This window comes from Solanum tuberosum, unplaced genomic scaffold, assembly GCF_000226075.1.
Source record: "Solanum tuberosum cultivar DM 1-3 516 R44 unplaced genomic scaffold, SolTub_3.0 scf00379, whole genome shotgun sequence".
Lineage (NCBI taxonomy): Eukaryota > Viridiplantae > Streptophyta > Magnoliopsida > Solanales > Solanaceae > Solanum > Solanum tuberosum.
The window spans coordinates 298,977-323,025 of NW_006239309.1; the positions used below are offsets into that span (position 1 = coordinate 298,977).

Genomic DNA, 24,049 nt, shown 5'->3' on the forward strand with positions numbered 1-24,049 from the left:
GTTTCTACTTTCTTATCAATATAATATGCGAGAATTTCAATACACTCGAGACTAACTTGCCAAACCATTACTATTCTGAAGTTAAGTGAAAGCTTAGCATGTTAACAAATCAAAAAAAATGTTAGCCCTGCTTGATATTAACAAATTCAAAATTTACAGTGATCCTTATCTTGTGATTAATTTTGTCACAGGAAACAGTAATTCCAATGTAGTTGTTGATCAAAACAAGGAAATAAACTTTGTTTAGGTTGTTGTGGAGTTGTGAACATGATGTGCTCTACAGTTTTCTCTGTTTAATAGCAGAAACTTGATTACATTGAGGTTTAAAGTTTTTATTAATTGCTGGTAGCAGCAATATATTATATATGTATGTGTGCACCAGAATATGTATTTGAAATTTGCGCATTCTAATTTGGGGGTAAAATATTTCCTACCAAAGGCATCTTACTTGATGAAACATTTGATTAAAAAAATAAAGGCATAATACATATATTGGACCTTAAACTTGGCTTCAAATTTTAACTTTGACCTCCAACTTTCAAAGTGCACAAATAGACACTTTAACTATCCAACCTTTTAATAAATAAACACGCGTGTCTTACCTGGCAAAACGCGTGATGTGCACGCATTTTGCGCGAGTGAGAAGTAATTTTTGAGGCACACAATAGTGAAAAAAATGCTGAAATGACAACTCTACCCTTAATTAATTTTTTTTTTTTTTTTAGTTCTAAAATGGACATGTAAAGTGTTTAATTAGTTGGCAGCCATTGAGTGGCTCGCTAATACACGTGGCAGCGTTTGCATTTCACGGTCTTGGCTCCAAAAATCGCGTGTTTATTTATTAAAAGATTGGATAGTTAAAGTGTTTGTTTGTGCACTATGAAAGTTGGAGGTCAAAGTTAAAATTTGAAGCCAAGTTTAAGGTCAAATATATGTATTATCCCAAAAATAAAATCAGAACTTTTACTTATCAATCCACCAATATCTTTGGTGATAAGTCTCCCCTTCTAGAGTTTTTGGCTAAAATCATCTCTTAACTATGACTCAAATATAATGTACATCTTTATATTATCTAAGTGAGCAAAAAAAATCCTTACGCTATCCAAAAAATAACAAGAATCATCCTTCCATCTATTTTTGTTAAGAAACTGATTGAAACAATAAAAAAAATATTTTTTTAATTTGGTCATGTCTTAGCCATGACGAAAAGATCAAAGCTATCTAAAAAAATAAGGATATGGATAGGAAATGAATCTTTCTTTCTATTTTATGTGTTAGTTTATATGTTTTAAGCATCATCAAGTAAATTGACTTGCAACAATACATAAGTCTTGAAATATTTATACAGTACGTTCTGATGGTTAGAAAGATCGATTATGTAAAAAAAATCATTTTGAAAATATTATGCACAACTATTTAGAGATTTTCTTTAATAAAATATTTAGTACGTATGTACGTTATATACAATGCAAATCACATTTTATACAATGTACAAAAATGTTGGAAATTTAGTGATATTACGTAGGCATTTAGTTATGAAATTAAAAAAATAATATTTTATTTGAAATTTTTGAAGTTGGAGTTGTATTTGGCCATACTTTTTACAAGGAATATTTAGAATTTGAATATATTTTGTTCAAATATGATTTAAACCCTCAATTTCTAAAAAATAGAAAAAATCACCCAAGTAGGATACTTAGTTTTCTTAGTTTATCTCTTTGCTGTAGAAGTTGTACATAATCTATATATACTTAGTTTACAATCAATAAAACACATTGTTCCTTTCATTCTACTGGCAACTTTATACTTTATACAACTTTCAACTAATATCTATTTCCTTCAATTTTGGGTATGCACAAGTAAGTATTGAAACTTGAATAAGTAGACATACAAGTTTTATTGACATGATACACGTCGGATGTGAATTGCCACGTAGAATGTCAAGTAGGATGCGTAATTCTATTTTTTTCGACTCTATACAAGTTTAGGTGTCTAGTTATGAACATCAAAAGTTGGAGGGCATATGTGAGTTCGGATTTGATAATGACAAGATGGACATGTTATCTATTCAACGCTAACAGGAATTGAGGATAATTTTATTAAACAGAAAGGACATCCTCAGTAAGTTGCAGTATGTGTCTGTTTGAACCCGTTCACCTTAATTACTAGCAAGATTAATTGGAGCTATTATATCTGGTGTTTGTTTATTTGAAATATGTTATATGTTGGTGTTTATCTCTTTTTTCTGTCGTTTTTGTTTCATGCTGGTGTGCTTGTGTCTGCTGTATGATTTTAAATGGAGTATCTAATTGACATAATTGTGTTGTATAGCTTTGTTTTGCTTGAGTCAAGGGTCTTTCGGAAATGACCTCTCTACCTGGAAGAGATAGTGGTAAGGTTTGTGAACAACCTTCCCAAACCCCACTTTGTGTGATTTAACTGGGTTTGTTATTGGCATACTTTGTGTTGAATATACTATGGGGTTGTTTGGTTCGTGAACAAAGTTATGCAGGGATTATAATTTTGTGATCGATTCTAGAATATAGTGGTGGTATAATCTTTAGGCTATTGCTTAATACTAGAAGTGGGCATAAATCATCGAAAACTGAATTATCGAACTGAATGGATGTCTTGATTGACCTATGCCAACAAATTCATTATGTTAGGGCTTGATAGAGTAATATAACCCCCATATGTTATTTCTCTAAAAGTTAACATGTTGTATTGGACAAATTATGAACATATATTTCCCTTCAATACGTAATTACTGATGTACCAAAATTTGATTTACAGGACATAGTTTGGTATTTGAAATCTACTTTTATAGTATATCGATAGCCGAAATCTTACTTTAGAAATACTGAACTGAATACCAAATGCTCACCCCTAATTGACAATATGCCTTGAGTGACACTAACAAGAAGAAGAGGAGAAATATGCATACTTCTGAGTTCTGTCTTGGGATGTGCTATGATTAATTAGCATAAGATTGAAAGCATGTGATTGGGCTTAGCCATTAAATAAATTGGTGGAGGAATCAAAGCTCACGCCTGATTAATGTAAATGTAATCAGTGTTGATATCACAAACATCAGTATTTGGAACATATCAACAATTTATGGATTTATCTTCCCAAAACAAAAGGAAACAGAGAGTAGCTGCAAAAAATCTGTATATTTGTACATAAACAGTTTGTATCCACAAGGTAGTTTCAGTAAAAATTGAGAATGAGTGGAGTTAACAAGGGAACTGATCCCAATGGCACCCATAGAGGAAGGCAGTCATTGCGAATGAGTCAGTTACTAAGAGCTGCTTTTGCTTATGTATCAGATAGTACTCCTCCTCGTGACGTTGTCTTAAATCACTTCAGTCATCGTCATCCATTTCTTCGATTGCACCTGCGAGAGAGTGAAGGAATCAAATGCACCTTTTGCAATATCAGTATCTCTGGTTGGGCTTATGCTTGTGAGAAGCATTGTGATTGTTACCTTCATGAGGTGTGTAGTAACTTCCCTAGAGAAATTCACCATGATTTTCATCCCGGCTATGACACCCTTATTCTAAGGCCGTTTCAGTTGGCAAACAACAATGAGCAGTTTCATTGCGCTGCGTGTGGGCATGATGATTCTGTTCATTCTCTGTTCCAGTCATACTATGGCTGCGAGTCGTGCAATTTCAATCTTCATGTTGAATGTGCTTCCATACCTATAGATTTGTCTCGTAATGTGAAGTATCTGCTTCATCGGTTTGTTTCATTCCCAATAACCAGTGAGACTGCTACTCTCTTCTGCTCAATTTGTACTGATGTTGTTCCCACTTCTGGATGCTGGCTATTTTACAACCATGAGCATGATTACCTCTGTCACATCAATTGTGCTGCTGTATCTGAATACGGAATGGAGAATCATTCCATGGGTAAACTACAAAACCGGCTGCAAACTCTGGCAACAACAAATCGCCCTCCCACAACACTTGCAGGTCAACCATCTGGGAACGTTACACATTTCTCTCACCGTCATGCTCTCAAGGAATATAACTCGGACAAGCCCCTGGCATGCAACTTGTGCCAAAATGATTATTCGACAGGGTACTTTTGCAGTGATTGCAATTACCTATGATTCAACATATGTCTCATCCGCAATACCCTCTACGGTTAACTTGCTACTTGGATTATCAAAATGAGAGTGTCAATTGCTGGGGCTGCCAGGTTAACTTTAAAAGTAGTCATAGCAGGGCCTACTATTGCACTCAATGCAAATTCATTTTGAGTCGCCAGTGTGCTGGAGCTCCCAAAACCTTAACGCTGGCAGACAATATCTCATACGAGCTCTTCTTTGAATTCCCCTTTAAGCATGAGAATGCAGAGGTCAAGTGCAACATTTGTTCCAATGAAGTGGTGATCAAAGATGGACTGTTGTACTATAATCTAGAGCGTGATGAAACTTTGCATGTTTCTTGTGCCCTCACAAAAGAGCCCAAAAAGAAAATGACCATGAAGGATAGGTCAATTCAACGGTTAAATGAAGTGAGGATAACTGAGTAAATCGAAATTAGTTCCTCCTCAAGACTGGAAGTTTAGTACATTTGCAAGTATGGAGGTGTTTGTTTTTTGGCAGTGTGTTATGTCTTGATGTGTGTTTGTTTCTTTGCTCTTTCCTTTTTTTGTTTCCAGCTGATGTGCTTGTTTATCTGTTGTGGTGATTTTGGTAATGTTACTGCTATGTGTTGTCTTATCTTGGAATGAAAATTCAATTGCCTTCTTATTTTTATGGTTAGGCTTAATTTAACTCTTCTTTTGTTGAAATATCTATTATTCATGGGAAACAGAGTTGAGTTACTATTATTCATGCGCAGAAAGCAACTTAATGAACTGTATAAACACAAAGCTAGACTATTCCTTTGCCATGTTCTGATTAAACCTTGTACTGGCTGAGTAGCTTGTCATTCACCTAATTCTGAAAGAGAAGGAAAGAAGTCATCTAGACTATTCCATTACGTGCTTTCTACGTCCCCAACAGAGGTAACTCTGTCCACCAAAGCTTAGACCTATCGGAAGAAACTGGAAAGGAAACACTTTTCCAAAAATTGGAGAGAATGTATGAACGAATCTGATCTTTGAGTAATTGGCAAGCAAATGGAAAATTCCAAGAAGGAACAATCACTTTTCCTTTTTTTCTTCTTTATAGTGTCTGCCATTGCAAGAAAGCATACATTTTGGGAAAGTCGTAACATGAGTTTGAGTGAAGGAAGATATGGAATCAGATGTTCACTACTTTAATATGTTAGATAATCAATACTCTCACTTTAAAGATATTATTTTGACAGCTTATAAATCTTTGTGAATTTGTTGCTTGAAATAACACAATCAAACCCTCCATTGCCTCTCTTAAGCATTTATTTTCATACCAAATTCTCCAACATTGCTACTCTTTGATTTTCATACCAAATTCTCCATTCCGCTCAATAATCTTTCGTTTTCATACCAAATTCTCCAACATTGCTACTCTTTGATTTTCATACCAAATTCTCCATTCTGCTCCCTAATCTTTCGTTTTCATACCAAATTCTCAAACATTGCTACTCTTTGATTTTCATACCAAATTCTTCATTTCCGCTCTCTCATATTTCATTTTCATACCAAATTCTACATTGCTGCTCTTCTACCTTTCATTTTTCATACCAAATTCTCTAATTCCGTTCTCTCACATTTCATTAGCATACCAAATTCTCCATTTCCGCTCTCTCATATTTCATTTTCATACCAAATTATTCATTTTCTCTCTCACATATTTCATTTTCAGACAACATTCTTCATTTTCGCTCTCTCATATTTCATTTTCATACCAAATTCTACATTGCTTTTCTTTTAGCTTTCATTTACATACCAAATTCTCCATTTCCACCATTTTCACACCTTTACTTCTCAGTAGCAGAGTTAAGACTTGATAGTTGAAAAAAGGCTTATTACTAAACTATACTAGCTATGGAATTCTTATCTATTTTTGTGGAAAAAGTCGCAGGTTGCTTGATACAGCCAGTTGTGCAAGGGATTGGGTATTTATTTGACTACAAGAGTAACATCACATCTATGGAAAAAGAATCTGAGAAGTTGAAGAATATCAGAATCACGGTGCAGCGAAGAGCCGAAGATGCCCGGAGAAACTTACTAGACATTTCACCCAATGGCAAGGCTTGGTTAAGTAGTGTGGATACCACTACTGAACATGTGGAAGGTGTAAGGCGACGTACAGCTGAGGTTGAAAAGGGTTGCTTTTATGGTTGGTGTCCAAACTTGAAGTCACGTTACTCCCTCAGCAGGAGAGCTAAGAAAATTACAGAGGAGTTGACTGAACTTCGAAGTGAAGGCGGTGTAATCTCCTTTGATCAACCAGTTCAATGTGAGGCCATACCTAATAACAGTACTGAGGAGTTTGACTCCAGAAAAATGCAAGAGGATGAGGTCATTGCAGCTTTGAAAGATGACGGGGTCACTATGATTGGGATATGTGGTATGGGTGGTGTTGGTAAAACAACACTCGCTGAGAAAATCAGACAAAAGGCGAAACAAGAAAGGGGTAATTTCATAGATGTCGTCATGGTAACTGTCAGTCAACAACCAGACTTACAAAGAATTCAAAGTGAGGTCGCAGGAGGAGTCGGTCTGATGTTGAAAGGGGACAATTTCAGGGATCGCGGTGATCAGCTGCGTTCAAGGTTAGTGGATCATAACAGCCGCGTCCTAGTAATCTTGGATGATGTTTGGGAGGCTCTTCATGAACTAGAGAAACTTGGAATTCCAAGTGCAAGCAACCACAAACATCGTTGCAAAGTGATATTGACAACGCGTTACCGAAATGTTTGTGAAGCAATGGAAGCTCAGAAGATCATGGAAGTTGGAACATTATCTGAAGAGGAAGCATGGTGCCTTTTCAAGCAGAAAGCTGGTGATATAGTTGATGTTCCTTCTATTCATGACACAGCAAAAGAGGTTGCCAGAGAATGCAAGGGGTTGCCGCTTGCAATTATTACAGTTGCAGGAGCACTAAAGGGTAAAGACGAGCCTTTGTGGAAGGATGCCCTTAAACAATTACGTGATGCGGAAACAAGAAATATCCCTGGAGTGCACACAAAGGTGTATAAACCTCTGAGGCTAAGCTATGATTACTTGGAAAGTGATGAAGCTAAGTACCTCTTTTTGCTTTGTTCATTGTTCAAGGAAGACAGTGATATTTCGACCGAAAAATTGCTTAAATATGGAATGGGGCTTCGCATCTTTTCGAAAATTAAAAATATAGAAGAAGCAAGAGATAGGGTGTGTAATCTGTTGGAAACATTGAAAGATAGTTTCTTATTATCCCAAGGTTCATACGAAAATCATGTCAAAATGCATGATGTGATCCGTGACGTGGCTATAAATATTGCGTCTGAGGGAGATCATAGCTTTATGGTAAGTCATGATGTGAACTCGGTAGAGTTCCCAAGAATAGAGTTATACAAGCAGCAACACAGTCACATGTCAATTGTTGCAAAGAAATTTGATGAGCCTTGTAGCCCAATAGTTTGCCCAGAACTGAAGCTTCTAATGTTGAAACTCTGTTTTGAAGAGCCATTCAAGTTACATGATGATTTTTTTTATGGAATGAGTAAACTCAATGTCTTAAGCCTGAGGGGATACAGATTTAAGGAGTCCATTCTGTCTTTTCCAACATCCATGCAGAGGTTGCCATGTCTGAGGATGTTGTATCTGAGTAAATTAAAGTTGTATGACATATCCATTATTGGCGAACTTGTCAATTTGGAAATTCTTTGCATAAGACATTCTCAATTAGAGGAGGTGCCAGTGGAGATAGGAAAATTGGCCAATCTAATTATGTTAGAGTTTAAGATTGAGGGTACAACACTTAAAAGGATTTCAGCAGGTGTCTTATCAAGACTAGTTCGATTGGAGGAACTTCATATGGTGGGAGTAGAAGATTGTTGTTACTCCACCCTGAGGGAACTGGAATCTTTATCGAAATTGACTGCACTGACATTAAGTAATTGTTCCGGAGATGTGATCTACAGTAACTTGCGCTTTCCCTCCAGGTTGACACGGTACACTCTTAAAGTGGGTTATGCTTACACAATGACCATGGGTGATTACGGAAAGAATATTGAGTTAGAGGTCACTGAGACCACCCCATTGGGTGATTGGATCTGCCGCCTGCTGAAGGAATGCGAAGTTGTACATTCATCGGGAAAAGGCTCTAATAACGTGTTGGCCGAGTTGCAGCTGAATGAGCTTCAGAACGTGAAAGTTCTCGGCCTCTTTGATTGTGATTTAGTGACACATTTATTGAAGATCTGTGGGAGGACACATGAAGTAATCAAGTTCCCCAATTTAAATGAGTTACAGCTTCGATCTCTGGAATGCCTGACTCACTTTTGCAGTGACAATGTTGAGGGCATTGAGTTCCCACAGTTATGGAGAATGGAATTCTATGAGTTACCTGAGTTCCAAAATTTGTGTCCTACCGCCAACAACTCCATCACCGACTCAAATCCTCTTTTCAATGAAAAGGTTTGCTTTTTATCATGACAAATACGGACTTTTTTTAAATATGAAACGAGCTTACTTTTTCACTTTTTATTTTGAGGGTTTTTATGAATTAAAATTTTACCTTTTTACTTGAGCACTAAAGATATTTACTTAAACAAAGTATATTCTTTTATCGTTTAATAAGTGACTTAGATATACCTTTTTGGTCTAACCAAGTGCAAAAATAATTTTAAATTAATTTGTTATATGAAAATTCCATATAAGGATATATTTAATTCTTTTTACATGGGAATATTTTTATTCAACGGCAAATTTAAGTTTTAAATATCTCTCTTATAAATCTATTTGTTTATCATTATTTGAGTTTCTTATTCTTATTCATTTTTGTGTGTGCGCGCGAGCGTGTACATAAATAGATATGAAAAAAGTAAGAACAAAATAAGTTGCATTCAATTTTTTGAGTGTATTATAATGTATAGCTCGTGTATAAGTAAATTATACTGTATACTATCTATGACTTTTATCAAACTATATTGCATAGTCAATATTGTATATTTTATATGAATTTTGGTTGATAAAACATGGCTATATTTGTTGTAAACTTAATTACTTTATTGTATATATTTGAAACTACCAAAAAAGCAATATAATGTGTTTGAGATACTAAAAATCTTTTTAAAATATTAAACGAGATTATATTATTTTTTTTAAGGAAAAATTACTTGGATGAGTACCTTTTTAATAAATAATTAGTGATTTTAGCGATATTTTTTATTTATTATCATTTATAGCAATACTATGATAAATCTGTAATATGTATTAAAAGTGAATTATGTGTGCAATATATATGTTTTATAACTATTTTTTTCTTAAATATATTATACTTGTTTGGTAAGAAATTGACACATTGTATTATAAGTGTATTAAAATGTGTGATAAATATATTATTCATCAATAAAACTTGTATTATATGTGCTCTATAAATTGTTCTCTGTGATATGTATTAAAATTATATTATAAATATATTAAAATTGATCAAGTAAAAAGAATGTTATTGCTATAAATGATAAATATATTTTTTAATATAGTATATTTATGTAAGTTTCCTTTTTTTTATGTATATATTTGGCTTTAAAATATATAAATATGTCTAAGCACTTTTGGCTTCTCCACGTATGACCTAGTGTTTTCTTCATTGCAACAAAAAACAATAAAGTTTGATACTTCAACTTTTGCAGGTTTTTTGTCCCAAACTGACTAAGCTATACATCCAAAAACTTGAAAGGATTAGTGCTCTATGCTCTCACCAACTTCCAACTGCCTACTTCACCAAACTTAAATCATTAGAAGTATTTGAATGTGAGAAATTGAGAAATTTGATGTCTCCATCAGTGGCCAGAGGTGCTTCGAATCTCCGAATACTAAAGATAGGATATTGTGAGTCAATGGAAGAAGTGATCACAAAAGAGAGAGAACAAGGACAAGGAATCATGACCTTATTTCCTCGACTGGAAGTGTTGGAGCTTGGCAGGCTGCCTCAATTGGAGCATTTCTTTCTGACGGAGCATGCTCTTGAATTTCCATTACTCAGAGAAGTGAAGATTTATGATTGTCCTGAAATGAATATGTTTGTCCAACAGGAAATATTTATGAGTACTCCGAATCTTGAGAGTGTGAACAATGATGATGAGGTGAAAGCAGTTAATCTCAATAAAGTCATGTTCAATTCTAAGGTTTGTCTTGTACCTCTAGCTATATAACTAACCAGTAAATGCATCCCGCGCTAATTAATTGGATTTTCTATTGTTCAAAAAAAATTATTTTAGTTTTCAAATTTTAACCACACTAATTAATTGGATTTTCTATTGTTCAAAAAATATTATTTTAAGTATTCAAATTTTAACCAGTGATATTATTTTAGTTTTCAAATCTTCATCATCTAAGTGTTTTTAAATCTTCTAAAATACTTGATTTTTATATAATATATTGTAAGTAAAAACAATAGTTTTATTTTTCTTGCTAGAAATAATAGAAAGAAAAAAATTCAATAAAACTTGGTTTCCTTCCGTTCATTTTAATAAATTTCTAAACTAAATAATTTATTTATATATTTAATACAAATCTAATATATGAATCTCGTATGCACTTTTCTCTTATTTCATTCTTTTACTTAGTGATTTATGCAGTAACTATTCAATTTAATTAGAGTGTATTAATAGAATCCTCAATTAAAATATGAAAATCATACAATTTAATTGAAGAATAAATCATTAGCAATATGAATCATTAAGAACCAACACAATATTATATATTAATTTTTTAAAACAATTATCATCAAGCTAAACAATTTTCTTAAAATCGATATATAGCAAAGAATCAACAAATGATTCTTCTTACTTTTGACCCTCCAATTTATATGTTACAATCACATTGACACTGATATAGTAAAGATACATAATTTTTGCCCCTCCCTTCTTAATAGTATTACTAGTGTACTTGTCAAGAAAATATTAAATATATTTTAAAATAATTAATGTCACTATTTGATAAATATTCTAATAAATTATATAATAAAAGAGAGAAATACAAATTAAGTTACCTGATATTATCTAGAGAATTTAGAAAAAATGCTAAAAAAATCTCATGCGGCATTTTCAATTTAAAATAGCTGAAAGGAGATGAAAACATAAAAGTTGATATGAAAAGTTTCAGCCAACAGTCGTCTAAGTATCATAGTTTCATACTAAATTCAATGATTTGTATACCAATATTATTGGTTCAACCAATAATATTAAATCTACTCTATCATAAATTACGTGACTTTCTTTTTGTATAAATGACTGCATAATAAAAATATACAAAACAAAATATATTTGTGTTAAATCATAGTGAGAAAATGTACTTGAATTATATTTGAACATATTCATGCACAAAATTCAGAAGTCAGAGAGATTTTTTTTTATTTTTTTCGATATTCGATGCTCGTACTGCATTCATATAATACATATTTATGTCGCATAAGATCCATTAATATTAAAATTTTATATATAACTTTTATTCTTATATATAGTATGCATTGCGAGAAGAAAGAATTAAGTTGCTATAGTGAAACACTGTCGTTGAGGTTTTACTTTTACAATAAAAATATATAAAATTAAACACATAATTTAGTCGTATAGAGATTATCAAAAAGTGCCAAAGAAATATTTTTTTTTTTAAATATGTGTATGCAGCGTTGAAGATGTATAAAAAGTACTAAAAGTTGGATGTGAGAAAAATAAAAGAAATGTTTTTTTTGAGTAATTAAATGTTAGATCATTTTTTTGTTTTGTTATTGTTAACATAACTTGAAGAAGATATATTACACTGAGAGGTTAAAAGTTGAGTAATTAAATGTTAGATTTTTTGAAATATTAAAAATAAAATAAGTAAATAAATGAAGGGAAAAAAAAGGTCAAAAAAAGATAAATATAAATAGAGCCCGTAAAAGAGGTGTTACATCACCTTGTCTCATTAATTAATTGAATTTTTCTTTGTCATGTTAAAAATTAAACAACTTAAACTCGTGTTTAAGCACTTTTGGCTTTTCAACTTATGACCTAGTGTTAATTGGCTTATGGTTTGATACTTGAACATTTGCAGATTTCCTGTCCCAACCTGGAAAAGCTATATATCAATACAGCTAACAGCACTAGTGTTCTATGCTGTCACCAACTTCCAATTGCGCCCTACTTCAGCAAACTTGAAAAATTGGAAGTAAAGAGCTGTGGAAAATTGAGAAACTTGATGTCTCCATTAGTGGCCAGAGGCCTTCTTAATCTCCGGACACTAAATATAGAAAATTGTGAGTCAATGGAAGAAGTAATCACAGAAGAGGAACACCAAGGAGAAGAAATGACTAATGAGCCCTTATTTCCGCTATTGGATAAGCTGATTCTTCGCAAGCTGCCTAAGCTGGGGTATTTCTTTCTGACGGAGTGTACTCTTGAATTTCCATTTCTCAGAAATGTGAGTATTCACGACTGCCCTGAAATGAAGACGTTTGTCCAACAGGGAATATATGTGGGTACAACGAGTCTCAAAAGTGTGAACAATGATGATGAGGTGAAAGTAGTTGATCTCACTAACACAATGTTCAATTCTAAGGTTTGTCTTGTGCCACTAGTTGTATAACTAATTACTGCTCTCTTTTCGTTTTAACTAGTAAATCTTTAGATTGTTATTTCTGTTTTTCATTTCCTGTTACCTTGACGTAAGATGAGCTATGTTCATTTTTGGATTTGTACTTGAAGTTATATTGAATTTTCATCCCTTATATAAAATACAAGGCCTTCAACATTTGCAGATTTTTTGTCCCAACTTGGAAAAGCTATATATCAATACAGCTAACAGCATAAGTGCTCTATGTTGTCACCAACTTCCAACTGCCTACTTCAGCAAACTTGTAAAATTGGAAGTAAAGAGTTGCGAAAAATTGAGAAACTTGATGTCTCCATCAGTGGCCAGAGGTGCTTTGAATCTCCAAATACTAAAGATAGATGATTGTCAATCAATGGAAGAAGTGATCACAGAAGAGGAACACCAAGGAGAAGAAATAACTAGTGAGCCCTTATTTCCGCTATTGGAAAATCTGAATCTTCGAAGGCTGCCTAAGCTGGGGCATTTCTTTCTGACGAAGCATGCTCTTAAATTTCCATTTCTCATAGTAGTGGAAATTTTTAAGTGCCCTGAAATGAAGACGTTTGTCCAACAGGGAGTATATATGGGTACAATGAGTCTCAAAAGTGTGAACAATGATGATGAGGTGAAAGTAGTTGATCTCAATAACGCAATGTTCAATTCTAAGGTCTGTCTTTGCCGCTAGTTGTATAACTAATTACTATATATATTTTTGTCATGCATTAATACACCCCTGGTCTACTGCTCTCTTACCGTTTTAACTAGCAAATAATTAATAGTAATAGTAATCTTTTCAGATAGTTATTTATGTTCGTCACCTGGTAGAGAACTATGCTGACTGAGGTAACAAATATAGACGAAACTACAAAATTGTAACCCAGGGGTTCACATAAATCTAATAGCTTTTGCCCAGAAACTTTAATTTGTATTAGTAATATCTAGAGATTCCTTGATTATGAACGCGATTGTTATTGGATACTACCCTGAGGTCATTAGAGATTTATAAATTTCAAATTCTGAATCTGCATCTCGCTCTAAATTCTTTACTTTTTACACCTCAATAGGATTAATAAGGTAAGAAATAGCGCCCTTGCTTGTACTTTTTCTTTTGAGTTTCGTTTTTATTGTGTATATAAAAAAACTAGCCCTAAAAAATTTCTTTCATCATATTTAACTGCTAATATATAGGTGGATTTATTTTCTCATGTCATCTTGTATTTTAGTATGCCATTTTAAAAGATTTTAAAGAATGCTATTTTGGAGATGCTTTTTTGTTTGAGTAATTTAACCTTTAATAATTTCTTCCATATTTTGAAAAATAATGCTGTTTTTATGGGATGTTTCTCAAAAATGAAGTGTTAAAACTATAATAATTGCTTTATAATAGTACTTTTAATCAAACCGTCATGTTAAACATTAATCAACTTATGACCTAGTGTTTTGTTCCAATAGCTCCAACTGTATCTGCAACAAAGTTTGATACTTCAAAGCTCGCAGGTTTCTTGTCCCAACCTGGAACTGCTATACATCACTGAAGTTGAAAGCATAAGTGCTCTATGCTCTCACCAACTTCCAACTGACTACTTCACCAAACTTAAAACATTGTATGTATCTAATTGTGGAAAATTGAGAAACTTGATGTCTCCATCAGTGGCCAGAGGTCTTTTGAACCTCCAAACACTACATATAGTTTTTTGTGAATCAATGGAAGAAGTGATCACAGAAGAGGAAGAACAAGGAGAAAGAATCATGACCTTATTTCCACTCTTGGAAGAGCTGGAGCTTAGTTGGCTGCCTAAGCTGGGGCATTTCTTTCTGACGGAGTGTACTCTTGAATTTCCATTTCTCAGAAATGTGACTATTCGTGGCTGCCCTGGAATGAAGACGTTTGTCCAACAGGGAATATCTCTGAGTACACCGAGTCTTAAAATGGTGAACAAGGATAATAAAGTGAAAGTAGATGATAAAGCAATATTCAATTCTAAGGTTTGTCTTGTGCCGCTAGTTGTATAACTAATTACTGCTCTCTTTTCGTTTTAATCTTTAGATAGTTATTTCTGTTTTTCATTTCCTGTTACCTTGACGTAAGATGAGATATGGTTCATTTTTGAATTTGTACTTTAAGCTATATTGAATTTTCATCCCTTATATAAAATACAAGGCCTTCAACATTTGCAGATTTTTTTGTCCCAACTTGGAAAAGCTATATATCAATACAGCTAACAGCATAAGTGCTCTATGTTGTCACCAACTTCCAACTGCCTACTTCAGCAAACTTGTAAAATTGGAAGTAAAGAGTTGCGAAAAATTGAGAAACTTGATGTCTCCATCAGTGGCCAGAGGTGCTTTGAATCTCCAATTACTAAAGATAGATGATTGTCAATCAATGGAAGAAGTGATCACAAAAGAGGAACAACAAGGAGAAGGAATCATGACCTTATTTCCCCGATTGGAAGAGCTGAATCTTACTGATCTGCCTAAGCTGGGGCATTTCTTTCTGACGAATGGTGCTCTTGAATTTCCCTTTCTCAAGGAAGTGATTATTATTAAGTGCCCTGAAATGAAGACGTTTGTCAAACAGGGACTATATGTGAGTACACCAAGTCTCGAAAAGGTGAACTTTGATAATGAGGTGACAGTAGATGATCAGAATAAAGCAATGTTCAATTATAAGGTTTGTCTTGTGCCGCTAGTTGTATAACTAATTACTGCTCTCTTTTCCTTTTAATCTTTAGATAGTTATTTCTGTTTTTCACTTCCTGTTACCTTGATGTAAGATGAGATATGGTTCATTTTTGAATTTGCACTTTAAGCTCTATTGAATTTTCATCCCTTATATAAAATACAAGGCCTTCAACATTTGCAGGTTTTTTGTCCCAACCTGGAAAAACTATCTATCAATACAGCTAACAGCATAAGTGCTCTATGTTGTCACCAACTTCCAACTGCCTACTTCACCAAACTTAAAACATTGTATGTATCTAATTGTGGAAAATTGAGAAACTTGATGTCTCCATCAGTGGCCAGAGGTGCTTTGAATCTCAAAATACTAGAGATAGATGATTGTCAATCAATGGAAGAAGTGATCACAGAAGAGGAAGAACAAGGAGAAGGAATCATGACCTTATTTCCACTCTTGGAGGAGCTGGAGCTTAGTTGGCTGCCTAAGCTGGGGCATTTCTTTCTGACGGAGTGTACTCTTGAATTTCCATTTCTCAGAAATGTGACTATTTGTGGCTGCCCTGGAATGAAGACGTTTGTCCAACAGGGAATATCTGTAAGTACACCGAGTCTCGAATGGGTGAACTTTGAGAAAGTAGATGATCTCAATAAATGGACACAAGAGATGTTCAGTTCTCAGGTTTGTCTTGTGCCACTAGCTGTATAACTAATTAACTCTTTCCGTCTTAACTTAATAGTAATAGTAATATTCACATACTTATTTAAGTTTGTCAACTTCCTTGTACAATAATTTCAATTAGAAATCACTATTATCTGCTCCCAGAAACAATCTGAAGCTAGTGATGACGACGATGAATCTGAAGCTACCAATGGCGATGAATCTGAAGCTAGTGATGACGATGAATCTGAAGCTACCAATGGTGATGAATCTGAAGCTTCCGAGTCTCGAAAGGGTGAACCATGATTTTGGTGTGAGAACAACAAAGCCAAACCTAGTGATGGCAGAAGCTACTGATTCAGTCTATGAATCCAAAGCTGGCTAGGAAGGTAATGAGTATTCCATGAAATAGTCCAAGTTAGATCGAACATCACCTAATACCTACACCGTTGTTTGTTGATTTTTGAAAGAAGGGGCGGATCTTGAAGAAGCAGCGCGAGTAAAATGCTCGCGATGGAGGTAACATGTAGAGGCGGATCAATATTATAATCCATGGATTCACTTGAACACAACAGTTTTTGCCAAAAGACTTTGTATCTGTATCAGTAATTTCTTTAATTAGAAACTGTTGTGAACCAAACTAACTACATAAGGGCCTATGGGCTGGAAGTGGTGAATGAGACTGGTCCATTTAAGATTATTGGGCTGATTAAAATATTGGAGAGTTTTATTTGGAATCCAGTCCCAACTATCAATTGGTTAAATAGGTCTTTGAGTTAACACAAAAAGGGTTATGTGAATTATGATTATGCTAGGCAAAAGACTATGCTTCTCATCCCCAATTCTCTCTTAGTTCCCTCATCCCATCTTCTTTATAGCTACTGTTATTGATCGCTTTTTCATATTGTAATTGCTCAATTTTCGTATGAATCAAAGCTTGTTAGTTTGTTCTCTCTATTGTTTGTTGTTGAGTTGAGAGAATCACTACATCCAAGTAGGTTTGTTACATTGGTGCTTTCATTGAGAGGTCTTCAATGGAGGACCAAATATCTCGAACAAATGAAGATTCGTGGTCGAAGGAACTCGCAGAAATTCGTTCAATGTTACAGCAGTTGATTGCAACAAATAAACCTAGTCCAATGGAATTTCAACGATTTTGTGGTGAGAATCCAGAGCTATGGATTTCTCAGGCTGAACGCTACTTTGACTTCTATGAAATTGGAGAAAACCATAAGTTGTCTCTCGCCTCGTCCTATCTTGACGGAGCAGCTATGACGTGGTACCAATGGCTTTTCCAGAACAAACAATTGGTAGATTGGGAACACTTTACTGCGAAAGTGTTGATTCGCTTCCGTAAACGAAATCTCAAATCAATGAAAGGCCGCTTGCCCAATCACTGGCAGAACTATGACGAGCAATCTGAATTCCCAACCAAAACTGATGCACACAAGGTGTTCGACGAAAGGTTAACTAGTTGCTGCCCCACAGTATTCGTTGAGACACAATCAGACACTCCAATTGAAATGGCAAGTGAAGCAGTTTGTCCTGATCCCGGCTCTAATGAACAACAAATTCATGAAATTGAGACCTTGAAAGGTGAAATTTCTGCGGACGAAGTGGTACCCAATGCGGAGTGTGGAAAATGTTTTGAGGTACGTGATGAAGGTGTTCTACTGGTGGTGAGTGTACCACAAATTTCTTTTTCAATGAATTTATATAGCCCTTGCAAGGGATGTTCCACCATAGTTGTGGACGAGTTCAACGAAATCCTTAAGACATCAACTTGTCGTATTGCTAATACTTTTATTGATCAATGTCTTCTAACTCAATTTCAATTTAACCTTGGTGCGACTACCTTTGTTGTCCCTGTTCAGAGAATGGCATCAAATTTCTGTGTATGGGATCCCGGAATTAGTTTTGAGTTCCTAGTTCTAACATGTTTTGATAAGAGGCTTTTGAAGAAGTACTGGCCTTCTTTCAGTTATTACAAGCAAAACTCAGTAACTTTTCGTTGAATTTTTGGTTAAGGACAGGGAAATTCATTAAGAAGACATATCTCTCCATAATTCTTGCTGAAACTACACAATCATTTTGGTCATATTTGGCATTAGTTGGCTACTATCTGATCATATGCAGTTGCTTTGTTGCTCTGCAACTATGTCAAGTGGCAGATGGAGAACATGATATTTGTGAACTGCTATGTTATGTTTTTCTAATCTTAACTAGATAACCAAAAGCATTTCAACATCAACACAACTTCTTAGTGCTTTTGAGGTGTGCAACAATGTGGGTGGAATTTTTTCAACTTAAAGGTGGTTCACTTGTTTCTTATTGTGCTGAAATTTTGGAAGTTGGCAACTGGTTTTTGGTTAGACTCCAACCTCATCGACAACACTCCATGAGATTGCAGCTTGGTAATCCTTTGGGAAAGCATCTTTGTCGCTCTTCCGAAGTGCTCAAGTATTTGATTCTCCCCTGCAAATTGAATCTTTTTGAAGCGGTCCAAATTTATCCTCTTCTTTGGTGCAACTCTAGGCTCAAGCATTGCACTAACCAGCTGAACCAACAGTATATGCTACTGCAGAACCTTGAGGACAAGGTTCTCGATTCAGGGAGGAGTATTGTTGTGAACCAAACTAACTACATAAGGGCCTATGGGCTGGAAGTGGTGAATGAGACTGGTCCATTTAAGATTATTGGGCTGATTAAAATATTGGAGAGTTTTATTTGGAATCCAGGCCCAACTATCAATTGGTTAAATAGGTCTTTGAGTTAACACAAAAAGGGTTATGTGAATTATGATTATGCTTAGGCAAAGACTATGTTCTCATCCCCAATTCTCTCTTAGTTCCCTCATCCCATCTTCTTTATAGCTACTGTTATTGATCGTCTTTTTCATATTGTAATTGCTCAATTTTCGTATGAATCAAAGCTTGTTAGTTTGTTCTCTCTATTGTTTGTTGTTGAGTTGAGAGAATCACTACATCCAAGTAGCGTTTGTTACAGAAACTCTTTGATCGTGCGGAGGGTGTAAAACATCCCAAATTAGTTGAGGTAACTTTCTGATTGATTTTGATTCAAGGACAATCTTTTACATGGTATTGAAGTCCTAGTTTGGACACTCTTCTTTATTAATTACTTCTTACTTCTTTAATTAGAAATTCTTTAACAATTTCAGAAACAAAGGTTAACTATAGCGTGAAGCATTGATTTGTACTTTCCAGTAAAAGACACTGTTATCAAAAGAGTTGTTTACATTACCGTGTATACAAGTTAAATTCTTTGGCTTTTGTGTGTTTGAATATTTTGCTGAAGATGTATAAACACAAGTGCCAATAGTAGAAACTAAACCACCACAAAACTACATAGTTGTTGATCAAAATAAGGACATCAAAGTGACTCTGATGACAGAGGAGAAGGGTAACACAAGGCCCTCCACCTTGATCTTTTGATCAACTTTATACATAAGTATAACATACTTCTACTCCCTGCTCTCAGTATGAAGACACTAGTGATGGCAGAAGCTAGAGTGTTGTCCATGAATCGGAAGCTAGGAAAGTAATAAGTACTCGTTTCAAATTCACGTAAACCCAATAGCTTTTGTGTTATGATGATGCTTCAGCCCAATGTCACACAACCAGTTATTGGGCGGAGAAGAAGCAATAGAACTGGAATGCAGCTCACAAAGGTTGATTTGGGACCCAAGCCCAATTAACGACAGGTTAAAAGGGACTACGTCTTAGAAAAAGTATTCATCTTTTGATTAAACACCTGAATTGGGTGCTTTACTAATTGTATATTCTCTTTCATTGAATTGTTGAATCTATATTCTGACAGGTGAAGAAGATTGTGAAATTATTTCTATATTTCAATTAGTAAGGATAAATCTATTTGAAATCAATAACATATCCAGTGTAGTCCACATAGTGGAATCTAAAGAGGGTACAGTGTATGCAAGCTTTACCTCTACCTCGTAGTTGAGATATATCCATAAAAACAATACTAACAAATGAGAAAGGATAAAAAAAAAACAGAGGAAGGAAAGCACAGAAAAGTGAGAATAGGGACTGTTAGGCCATGAAAAAAATTCACTTTTTTTCGGAGTTCAACTCCGGGAAACAAATTTGACCATAAAACTCACTCTAGTATTTAACTTCAAGTTGAATTCCGAAATTTCCGAGAATTTGAAGAATAACAAAATATTAGTTTTCACTTCAATAGTAGAAAAGAAACAGAGGAAGGAAAGAAAAGTGAGAATAGGGGCTGTTTAGGCCATGAAATTTTTAACCATCAAACTCACTCTAAAATTTAACTTCAAGTTGAATTTCGAAATTTCCGAGAAGTTGAAAAATAACAAAAAGATAGTGTTCACTTCAATAATAGAGAACAGGGGCTTCAACATGACTCACTTAATCAATTGGAGAGAAAATTCCAAAAGCAAACATATACATTTACTTTTTATCTACATTTCTTTGTCTGCCTCTGCCATATGGAATTAGATTTTTTGAAATGTTATCTAATCAAACACTACCACTTTAATAATGCTCTCATTTTGACACCACTACTTTTTTAGTTTTCATTGTCATACACTAAATTCTCCATTATTCCACTTAATCAATTGCAGAGAAAATTCCAAAAGAAAATATCACACTTTTCCTTTTATTTCTACTTTTCTGTGTCTGCCATTTTGAAATGTTATCTAATCAACACTCCCACTTTAATTTTGACCCCTTTACTACTATTCCTGCTTGCATTTTCATATACCAAATTCTCTATTATTGCTCTTGTTAAGCTTTCATCCAATATCTTACCTTTACTTTCCAGTAACTATGTGATGTTCAAAGCCTTTTTTTATATTTTTGGGTTTCGCACCTGATGCCGGTATTTGAATTCAAACGTTCCACTTTGAGGGTAAAATATTTCCTTCCAAAAGTATATATGTTACTTGAACTAGAAACATCTGGTTAAAAAAGAACTGAGTACTTACCATTCCATCAAAATCTCTGGTGATAGCACCTCCCCTTCTACTAGTACCTTCAAAGCATTTACATCTACCTTTGTTTCCTTGTAACTAAGAAATCTAGTGAAGAATTAATTGATTAATCAGATATGGAATTCTTATCTATTTTTGTGGAAAGGGTAACAGATTGCTTGATCCATCCAGTTGCGCGAGGGATCGGGTATTTCTTTTACTACAAGAGCAACATCAGATTTATGGAAAATGAGTATAAGAAGCTGGAGGATATCAGAATTGGGGTGCATCAAAGAGCGGAAGCTGACCGGAGAAACCTACAAGTCATTTCACCCAATGTTGAGGCTTGGTTTACTAGTGTTGATACTACTACTGCAGATGTGGCAGCTGTAATGCGACGAGGTAGAATTGAGGTTGAAAGATATGGTTGGTGTCCGAACTTAAAGTCACGTTACTCCCTCAGCAGGAGAGCTAAGAAAATTGCACTGGAGTTGATTGAACTTCGAAATGAAGGCAATGATTATGCTGTTTTCTCCTATCCTGCTGTCCAAATTGAAGTTATGCCTAGTAACAGTGCTGAGGAGTTTGACTCCAGAAAAATGCAAGAGGATGAGGTCATTGCAGCTTTGAAAGATGATGGGGTCACTATGATTGGGATATGTGGTATGGGTGGTGTTGGTAAAACAACACTCGCTGAGAAAATCAGACAAAAGGCTAAAGAAGAAAGGATGTTCAAAGATGTCGTCATGGTAACTGTCAGTCAACAACCAGACTTACAAAGAATTCAAAGTGAGGTCGCAGGAGGAGTCGGTCTGACGTTGGAAGGGGACAATTTCAGGGATCGTGGCGATCAGCTGCGTTCAAGGTTAGTGGATCATAACAGCCACGTCCTAGTAATCTTGGATGATGTTTGGGAGGCTCTTCATGATCTAGAGAAACTTGGAATTCCAAGTGGAAGCAACCACAAACATCGGTGCAAAGTGATATTGACAACGCGTTACCGAAATGTTTGTGAAGCAATGGAAGCTCAGAAGATCATGGAAGTTGGAACATTATCTGAAGAGGAAGCATGGTGCCTTTTCAAGCAGAAAGCTGGTGATTCAGTTGATGTTCCTTCTATTCATGACACAGCAAAAGAGGTTGCCAAAGAATGCAAGGGGTTGCCGCTTGCAATTATTACAGTTGCAGGAGCACTAAAGGGTAAAGACGAGCCTTTGTGGAAGGATGCCCTTAAGCAATTACGTGATGCAGATACAAGAAATATCCCTGGAGTGCACACTAAGGTGTATAAACCTCTGAGGCTAAGCTATGATTACTTGGAAATTGATGAAGCCAGGTACCTCTTTTTGCTTTGTTCTTTGTTCAAGGAAGATAGTAATATTTGGACTGGAGATTTGCTTACATATGGAATGGGGCTTCGCATCTTTTCGAAAATTAAAAATATAGATAAGCAAGAGATAGGGTGTGTAATCTATTAGAAACATTGAAAGATAGTTTCTTATTATCCCAAGGTTCATACAAAAATCATGTCAAAATGCATGATGTGATCCGTGACGTGGCTATAAATATTGCATCTGAGGGAGATCATAACTTTATGGTAAGTCATGATGTGAACTCGGAAGAGTTCCCAAGAATAGACTTTAACAAGCAGCAATACAGTCACATGTCAATTATTGCAAATAAATTTGATGAGCCTTGTAGCCCAATAGTTTGCCCAGAACTGAAGCTTCTAATGTTGGAACTCTGTTTTGAAGAGCCATTCAAGTTACATGATGATTTTTTTGATGGAATGAGTAAACTCAATGTCTTAAGGCTGGGGCGATACAGATATAAGGAGTCCATTCTGTCTTTTCCAACATCCATTCAGAGGTTGTCAAGTCTGAGGATATTGTATCTGAGTAAATTAAAGTTGTATGACATATCCATTATTGGCAAACTTGTCAATTTGGAAATTCTTTGCATAAGAGATTCTCAATTAGAGGAGGTGCCAGTGGAGATTGGAAATTTGGCCAATCTAATTATGTTAGAGTTGATGATTGAGGGGGGTACAACACTTACAAGGATTTCAGAAGGGGTCTTATCAAGACTAGTTCGATTGGAGGAACTTCATATGGTGCGAGTAGAAGATTGTTGTTACTCCACCCTGAGGGAACTGGAATCTTTATCGAAATTAACTGCACTGACATTAAGTAAATGTTCCATAGATGTGATCTACAGTAACTTGCGCCTTCCCTCCAGGTTGACACGGTACACTCTTAAAGTGGGTTATGCTTACACAATGACCATGGGTGATTACGGAAAGAATATTGAGTTAAAGGTCACAGAGACCGCCCCATTAGGTGATTGGATCTGCCGCCTGTTGAAGGAATGCGAAGTTGTACATTCAGTGGGAAAAGGCTCTAATAACGTGTTGGCCGAATTGCAGCTGAATGAGCTTCAGAATGTGAAAGTTCTCGGCCTCGCTAATTGTGATTTAGTGACACATTTATTGAAGATCTGTAGGAGGACACATGAAGTAATCAAGTTCCCCAATTTAAATGAGTTAGACCTTGTATCTCTGTAATGCCTGACTCACATTTGCAATGACAATGTTGAGGGCATTGAGTTCCCTCTGTTGAGGAGAATGAGCTTCGATGGGTTACCTGAGTTCCAAAATTTCTCCCCTACCACCAACAACTCCATCACCGACTCAAATCCTCTTTTCAATGAAAAGGTTTGCTTTTTATCATGACAAAAAAGGACTCGTTTTAAATATGAAACAAACTTACTTTTTCACTTTTTATTTTGAGGGTTTTTATGAAGGGAAAAGGCTCAAATATGCCATCGAACTTTCAGAAAAGGCTCATTTATGTCATTCGTTAAAAGTTTGGCTCATCTATGCCATTACCGTTTAAAAAAAGGCTCATTCATGCCATTATTTTTTAACGGTGGTTTTACAAAACCATTTTTTACACGTGGCCAATTATAATTCGGCCACGTCATTATAATTTTTATAATAAAAAATTAAAATTCAAAAAAAA

At 35.0% G+C, this 24,049-nt stretch overlaps 1 protein-coding gene and 2 pseudogenes across 1 annotated transcript in view; all 3 read left to right on the plus strand.

The window, feature by feature from the left end:
• Positions 1–24,049, plus strand: part of LOC102595501 (probable disease resistance protein At4g27220) — a 36,079-nt pseudogene that overhangs the window by 5,437 nt on the left and 6,593 nt on the right.
• The window catches only part of LOC102581026 (uncharacterized), a 53,005-nt gene continuing 34,783 nt past the window's right edge, over positions 5,828–24,049 (plus strand). Inside the window, exons 1-4 of the mRNA XM_015302887.1 lie at positions 5,828–8,559; positions 9,777–10,271; positions 12,884–13,384; positions 14,215–14,703. Coding sequence (XP_015158373.1) covers positions 5,983–8,559; positions 9,777–10,271; positions 12,884–13,384; positions 14,215–14,703 — 4,062 coding nt within the window. The 5' untranslated portion in view covers positions 5,828–5,982. The remainder of the gene's footprint in view (positions 8,560–9,776; positions 10,272–12,883; positions 13,385–14,214; positions 14,704–24,049) is intronic.
• Positions 20,849–23,684, plus strand: LOC102581929 (disease resistance protein At4g27190-like; annotated as a pseudogene).